We start from the raw sequence: 8,763 nt of genomic DNA, 5'->3' as shown, positions 1-8,763 counted from the left end.
TAGCTCTAGCAGAGTCCTTTTTTATTGTTTGTCAAATTTTGCAGAGGAAATTATCTCGTGTTCACTTATTATTTGAATATAAGAAAATGATCCTACAAAGATCTCTCGTATTTTATTTTTACATTTCCTGCGAAAAGAATAACAAAATTTGTATTGAATTACAAAATCAAATCTCTCTGATTCGTTAATTGGGCTGTGCATGGACTAGTATCTCTCGAGCCAATAAAATTTGGAATACATCGAAGCCTAATGTTAGGTGATTCCCACAATTCACTATTTGAACTTTAAGTTTACATTTAAGACAATTTGATAAACTAAGGTTAATCTAGAAGACAAATTATTAACACACACAAGATCAGAATATAATAAGACTAAACACACATGATTTGATAGTATCAGTTATTAACCTAATATGAACTAATTATTTTGACCAAGCTAGTCGATCGCCGTATCACAAAGCAAACAAATCAAGATGAAAAAATTAATTTTACTTCCAGATTATTTTTTAATTCACATAAATCCCTGTATTAAAATTATGAAAAACATTACCTGAAATTTCTGCAGAATTTAGTGGGAAAATGCTAATTCTAGACGCATACCATCACTCCATGCCAACAAATTAAGAACTGTCAAATAATAAAATTAGTCTCTAGCGGTATGGATTTTAATTAAGAAAAATTACATAAATACACAACTTAAGATATTATAATCTCTAAAATTTCTTACCATTTAAAAAAATTACAAAAAACCCCTTTCGAATACATCCCTATTTCCTTACATCCCTTCCCTCTCGGATACATACCTATTCCCTCTTTGGATACATCCCTTCCATTAAGTAATATATCATTTGCAATGTATCGGACAACCAAGAAATGTATTCGAGAGCAATGAAAAATTCAAAATTTTTGTAATTGAATTTTTTTTTGGAATAGAATATAATCAGCCCGTATTGGATTTCTGTACTTTATACTTTTAATTACGCAAAAAAATTTAATAGAATTTTGTGAATGCAAATATCTTCTCACAAAAAAAAGTTTATTTTGCTAGAATATGTAATTCTTTATTGGGCACCAAATCTATGGTCAATTATTCTGCTAAGTGACAAATAATACTAATAATAACAAAATTGACCACTGTTGTGTTTGGAGGTACGTATATAATTCCAATTTAGCCTCATATGGCGGAGGATCGCTATTTGAATTTTGACCTACTCTTTCCATGTGCTTCACCTAATTTAATACTATTTGACATCTTCAATATATAGCAAAATATTTTAATTTCATTCACTCAAATCTATACCCCATCTTTTAATAATATAATAATTTCAATCCAAATATTAAAGTCTTGCCTACACAAAATGACAAAATAATAGTTTTTCATGTGAGGAATATTATTGAGGTCAACTTGGATTTACAAGTTATATTTGGGAACAAATATATGTAAAACATTTTACAAGATGGGGAAATTTACATGGGCTTGGTTAGTCGATAAGTGGATTATTAATGGGAAAGATTTCTATAGATACGAAATTCACACGTTCAAAGATTAATTGAGCTAATGAGTTTTTTTAAAATTTAAATTATGACTTTTTATAACATATCAAACAAGATGAAAAACTAAAATATTTAATAAGATCTTTTCATGAATCAGTTTGAGATACAATAAGCTCAACTTTTGTATGAGTTGAACTGAACGAATCAAAAGAAATGAATTGGTCATTAGTATATCTAAACTTAGATAGGTGGCACAAATCATGTGTTTTCATGAGCTTATAACTTTGTTGCCACCCTGCTAAAAAGGCGATATGTACGAATACCCAATTATAATGCTGTTATTTAACTTGTGATCATTTTTAAAGGTTTTTTTCTTTTACATGTGTATATACTTTAGGACAACTTCAAACATATGATGTCTGAAGTTAGTCTTGACTAAATTAAAGTTCAGTAGATTTAAATCATTTTTTGTCCTAAGTATATGCACATATATGATTTAAGTTCAAGCAAGAAATGGCTAACGATTAAAACTAGAATGACTAAAGTCCAACCATTTTGCTTGAACTTCAAGCAGAAATGCACAAACTACATTCATACGAAACTTTTATCAGAAGTTTGATTTTATCAAACCTAACTTCAGACACTGCATGACTTCAAAATTTAAGAAGGAGAGTATGTAGATTTCATAACAATGTCAAAACAGGTTGCACCATCAAATTTTCCATACTAAAATCAACAAGTAATTAAATTACAAGCTAAACTTCAAACTTTAGTTGGGCAAATTAAAGTGGTCAGCTTGTACAAAAACCATACTGCGAAAAGCCCCGTATCTTTACTATTTTCGAATTTCATTTTCGCACAAAAAATAAACTCAATTCAAATAAAGGAAATAAAATGTTTTTTTTAATCAAAGACTTACAATTTTATTTTCAAAGCTCGAATCGTAATATTTCCTTTCAAGAAATTAATAAGTAAAACGTACTGCATGCATTTCGGCAAACAAAATTAATAAGTTGCAATATGAACAAATGTGTACTCAACTTTGGTTTTTTACGAAACTTCTGAGCATTCCCACCAAAAAGTTAATATAAATATATTGAATTGTTCTTTCTTAAAGCTAAAGACAAACAAGAAAATTTTCCAATATTTTATTGAAACGTTCTAAGAAAAACATTTTTTTGCTTAAATTCTGCTACAACTTGTAATTTTATGAACCAACTTAATTAGTTTTATTCGAAAATAAATAAATATTTTCCCCATTTGTATCGTTTTTATCAATTAATAAGGTCAAAGTCAAATAGCTATTGGCTGACTGTTGAGCCTTTCTCATCAAAGGCAGCCGATTTTTTGGATCTTTTTTTTTGTTTGACTTTTGCTTTTTCTTCACACTAAGTAGTTCATATAATATATATATATATATATATATATATATATATATATAAATATATATCATTTTTTAAATATAATAAATTTAATATTTTAAAAAATGATATACATAATTAATAATAAGGCAATAAGGTTAGCTATTGAATTTTTAAACTAAACAAATAGAAGTGAATATCTATTTTTAATATAGTGGACGAAAAAAATCGTATTTAAACCTACCTGTTATTAAATGAAGGTTTTAATAAACAAAATCATATCTTCCTGGAACTATTGTTTTGATTCCGTGGGGGCTGTTAACTAACTAACCTTCAATATTTATTTTTCAATTTTTTTAAAAATTAAAGAAAGCTAAGCTAGGACCATTTAGTTTGAATTTCAATGCATTTTAAACTAAAATAAGTTTTTTTTTTCCTCTTTATATATGTAAATATAGTTAAGTCCTCCACCAAGTATCATTAGCATATTCTATTTCTTATGATTCTATATGGATATGGATAGATTTACGAAATTATTCAAAATATTATCTACGTATGCATCATTTTTCTTAGTTCAAAGTCACTTGAGTGTTATTTGAATGAAACGTTCCTATGATCTAATGCACCAATAGTTAAAATTTGAAAGTAGAATAAGAATTACATTTTGTCATGATCAAAAATAGTATTATGAAGATGATCAAAAGCCAATATTTATATTTAGTATAATGTTTTTATCGTGATGTTCATTATATTAATGGTATTTATCTCAAAAACTTTTTGAGATTCCTACTCTAGTCTTATTTACATGTCTTCCCAATAGAAAGTCTTTTTGCCATCTTAAAGGTGGAGGAAAAAAAAATGCTGCGGTCACACCACGTGCTTTGGCTAATTCAACAAATATTACCCTCCCATAAAGGGAAATTAATTGTTTAAATGAAGGGGTTATATAGTCTTTGCAATGTTGTAGAAGCTTCCTTAAAACGGGGCGGATCTAGCTCTTAAGGTGTGGATTGACGAGAATCTAATGACTTTTGTTCTTGTTCAAGTATTTTGTGTTAAGAAATCAACAAAATATTGACAAAAATAGTTGATTGTGAGCGAAGATATTAACTTGAGATTATTGCAGGAACCATGGTAACTTTCAAAACATGAATCTGTCCCTGCTTTAAAAAGGGTTTTGGATATGAATTGAACTTTCTTTTACAAAAATCAATGGAAGATGATGACTTGTTCTATTAATTTCCTATTAGAAAAGTAAAACAATTATTATTAGCCTATAATTGGTTTATTATCATCAGAAAAACAATTAGCTAGCAATTTTGGATAAAAATAATGTCATATAGGAGCAAAATGCAAGGAAGAAATTTATTAGAACAATAAAATGTACTGCTCTCAAGCTAAGCTATAAGCCTATAAAATATGTTTAAGATATTCTAGTTATGTATAAATAATATGGTCAAAACTAGATATGTGTCAGGAAATTCACATTTATCGAAGATCTAGTAATCTGTCTTTTCTAAAATTCAGAACTCAAAGCTCATAACCCTGGATTCATATCTCGTCGTACATGTGTTGTATAGCATTTTTTTGCCATCTCTACATGAGAATATGCACGTATAGCTTGGGAATATATAAGATGATTCAAGTTAATCCAAGATCAAAAGGAATTATATATATATATGATATATCCATGCCTTAGTTTACCTTGATGTTGATCAAATCCACCTTAATTCAAAAGGGCATGCATCTATGTATATATAAGCTCAAGAAAGAAGAGAAATTAGATATAGTATATATATGATGGTGAAGTACTAAAATATATATATAATACATGAGATAATTAAGGAAGAGGCCATCTATAATATCTCTAAATTATTACTACAAAAAAAGAAAGAAAGAAAATTAAGTAGCTATAAAGTTTCAAGTAGGGTTAATTAGAGCTCAAAGCCTCATGGTTCTTGTTTAAGATTAAACATAGAAGGAACCATGTCTTGTAGAAGTCCATAATCATGATGAGGATGAGGTAGCTGCATCTGTTGTTGATGATGATACATAGAGGAATTTGCAAAAGCATTGGCATGTCCATAAAATTGAGGCATTTGTGACATGATGAATTCTTGATGAAAACTTGCTTGTGGTGCCATTAATGGTGATGGTTGAGCTAACATGGAAGGATTCAACATTCTTGCAACGCTACCGCGGAGAGTAGCTGGTAAATGATGGTTGTGTTGACCTTCATATGTTGTGATAACAATGGATGGATCTTGATATGACCTCTCCACACGCTTCTTCACTTGACATTTTTGACTTGTGCACCTATAATAGCTTCTACAATTACAAAACAACAAAACATTATTACTATTATGTAATATATATACTTCTTAAAAGAAGAAAATCATGATATTATTGAGAGATTGAAAGATTATCAAAAGATAAATAAGAAGGATCTGACACAAGTATGAAATTTCGATTGTTCATAGAATAATAAGATTTGACTAGTATACATCTTTGAATCTAAGCTTAATTCTTGAACAAGAAAATGTGAACATAACTTAGGGAAGTGGGAAGTGGGAACACAATCTTCATACTAGTAGGTAACCATGTGGACTAAAAGAAAAAGAAAGTTTGTTATCAAATCACTAGTTAAATACCATAGATTTGACTAACTAGCTACCTTAATTATATGGATTCTTGATGGAAGAGAAGTGTGTTCTTTTAGGGTTTTATGAATTCTTTACAACAAAAATGAGCAAAAAAATAAAAAATAAAAAAAATCACCTTGGGTAAGGGCTATTCTTAACAGCCTTTTGTCCATATTTCCTCCATCTATATCCATCTTCAAGATGATCAACTTCACTCTTTGTCATGAATGCAAATTTTGGTGGCCTTTGCTTCTTTTCTCCTTTCTTTTTTGCTTTACTCCTATACATATCATAATTTCAATGAAAAAATAAATCAAATGAGGGTAAAAAAGAGATAAAATTAAAGAAAACTTTAGAAACTTGAATATGTACTTACTCTTTTTTGGATGCATCTTCACCATCTTCTAATGTTTCATCCTTGACTTGTTTATCTTTCTTGTTAGAATCTTCATGATCACCATTAGATGAAGAATTTGAGATTGAAGAGTTTGGTGTAACTGGGGTTTCACTTCCTCCTCCTCCTCCAACAACATCATTATTGTTAATATAATTAACATTAGCATCCATATGATCTTGTTTTATAATATCATCATCTTTAAGTGAAGAAAGTGGAGATGGTGTTGAAAATCCAAAGGGTTTTCCAAGTGAATTATTAGTAATATAATCACTACTTGATCCATGTAAATACTCACTAGTATAGCTCATAAAAGAAGGATCAAGCATATGTATATTTTGAACCATTGAAGAATCATGCCTAATATCTTCTTGAAATGGTTGATGATAGTACAAATCTCTTAGTTCATCACCCATATTGAAGAACAAGAAGAAGAAAAGGGGTTTTTGTTTTGTTGGGGGTGGGGTGGGGAGGATGGGGTTTGACAAGAGGTTGATAATGTGTCTGTATTTAAACTTTGACAAGTTCTCTTTTTTTCTTTCTTGGTTTGAGCTAACTAAGGTCTATTTTTAATGTATTTTAAATTTTAATGGTAGAATGAGAGATTATATATAAGTTTTGAAAAAAATAGATGTAGACCCCACTTTTGTAAAGAAGATTTGACAAAGTTTTAAGTCCATTTTTAGGGTCTAGTCATTTGTCACTAAGAAGGAATCCGTCATAATTTATGCGATACATTTTTTTAGTTTGTTTCACTAGTAATGTATATTTACTATAATTAAAAATAATTTAACTTTAAAATTTTTTATCTGCGTTTAATGAAATTATTTATAGTCATACAAATGATCAAGAAATGTTTTAGGTTACAAAATTTAAAATCTCTTTTTATTTTAAACTTCATGTTAAATCAAACAATGTCACATAAATTGAGACAGACCGAATATACATCTAGCTGTAATAAGCATTTTCCTTCTTTGTTCCTATCTTAGGAATATATTTTTTTTGTTTCTTGAAATATTGTGTATGGTAAATTATAGTATTCCGTTTTGTTTTACCGCATGTTTCGTGTTGCAAATTTAAGCTTTTGGAATTATTGGGACCATATATACAAAAAGAAGAAAATGATTATATAGTTTTTATAGATATATGTAATAGAAAAAATAAAATATTTTAAATGTGATGATTAAAATTTTAGTAATTTAGTTTAGTTGTAGTGTTTATCTAGTACTCTTTCACACTTCAAATCAAATGTAGTCAAATTTGTCACCATTACAAACTAAGCGTCTTGTCTCTTTTTGGTGAACAAACAATATATACATACTTTATGGAAAGCAAATTGGAACATTTTATTCGAATTTTGATTCAATAGAATATATATCGTGGTTTAGTTAAAATGGAAGCTAGGTAGATAATCAATCATTAATTAAATAAATGAATAAATACATGTTAATAATTAGCTTTAATTTAAAATGAAAAAAATTATTCTGACAATTTCAACAACATTCTGCTCATTGACTCTTACGCAAGATAACGTATAAGAAGAGGTACTCCATTAATATTTAGATGTAAACATCTAGAGAAACCACATAAATAATAATAAAAAGTCCTATAACGATATATTAATAAATTCATATAAATATATATATAGCGATCTGACTGGTTCAACACAATTATATTCTCATATCTCAACATTCAGTACTCGTACGTATATAATTAGTTTACAAATACACCAAAAAAAAAAAAAAAAAACACTCACGAGACTGTGAATCTATTATATATTTCTTTATACTCCATTCGTTCGTTTTTACTGGACATATTTTGTTTCACGTGAGTCAGTTTAATTTAGAGTAAATTAAATTAATTCAACAAATATACGAAGAATAGTATAAGTTGCAAGGTTTTGTTTGATTTTTGAGAAATAATTTAAATATGATAAATCAAAATAAAAATAAAAGGACTTTGAATTACCTTAATATAAATTTTTTTAGCTCCACCACTAACAAACACAACACATTCAAATACATTAGTATTAATAGGAGAATTGATTTGGTAGACTCTGTTTTAATTTATTTATTTAAATAAAAAAAATTCATTTTATTCATAAAAGACTATCGCTAAGTTATATCCTTTTCCCTCTGAATTTATGCTTTGGGTCAAAGTGAATATTAATTAGTTAGAACTTTTTTCCACTATATTCGATTTAATACCACACAAACAATTGATGCCTTCCCAACTTCTTCATCAGGTAGCGACATTTTTGCTTATAAATGACCATGGGATTTTAGCTCTTCAAATATATATAGATATATGAAATTATTTTATTAATATATGAACGAAACAAGTGAGAAAAAAGCTACTATTAATGAGCTTGAAAACATTAATGAGGGGTAAGAAAGTCAACGGAGGAACTCAAACAGAATAAATAAATAAAATAGAATTAGTAAAGATTTATGGGTGAGTTTTTGTAATTTCAGTCAAACATTTGGGCCATTTGGAAACTTATATACTGAAACACGTGTCCCTACTTATCACCGGCATTTGACCGTAGCCGACACATGTACTTCCCACGTGGCTTCTGTTATGTGGTTTCCCCTAGCTGTCCCTCTTGTCTTTTTATACTCATACCCAACCCACGTCACTTTCTTTATTATTTTTCCACCATGTGACCCTCACGTGTCTTTTATCTCGCTCGCTTTAATGTATATAGTCAAGCCTCTTTATAATTATAACCTTTATTAAAAAAACTCGATTTGAGTTATGAGAAGAATGTCTCTATCGAAGAGAGAGCTGTACCGCCACTCCATCTCCATCTTACCCTATAATAAGCTTTCTATAGCATAGATATTGATTAGCTGGATTAGTAGAAACCAAGT

At 28.6% G+C, this 8,763-nt stretch overlaps 1 protein-coding gene across 1 annotated transcript; it reads right to left on the bottom strand.

The window, feature by feature from the left end:
• Positions 1-4,626: 4,626 nt before the first annotated feature.
• On the bottom strand, positions 4,627-6,375 carry LOC125848192 (WRKY transcription factor 71-like). Its single transcript, XM_049528014.1, has 3 exons — positions 5,873-6,375; positions 5,633-5,776; positions 4,627-5,182 (listed from the first exon to the last, which is right to left on the bottom strand). Exons 1-3 carry the CDS (start codon positions 6,304-6,306, stop codon positions 4,804-4,806), a joined length of 957 nt encoding a protein of 318 aa, XP_049383971.1. The 5' UTR covers positions 6,307-6,375; the 3' UTR covers positions 4,627-4,803.
• Positions 6,376-8,763: the final 2,388 nt, after the last annotated feature.

This window comes from Solanum stenotomum, chromosome 12, assembly GCF_019186545.1.
Source record: "Solanum stenotomum isolate F172 chromosome 12, ASM1918654v1, whole genome shotgun sequence".
Taxonomy (NCBI): Eukaryota; Viridiplantae; Streptophyta; class Magnoliopsida; order Solanales; family Solanaceae; genus Solanum; species Solanum stenotomum.
This window is presented reverse-complemented; position numbering and strand designations above follow the sequence as displayed.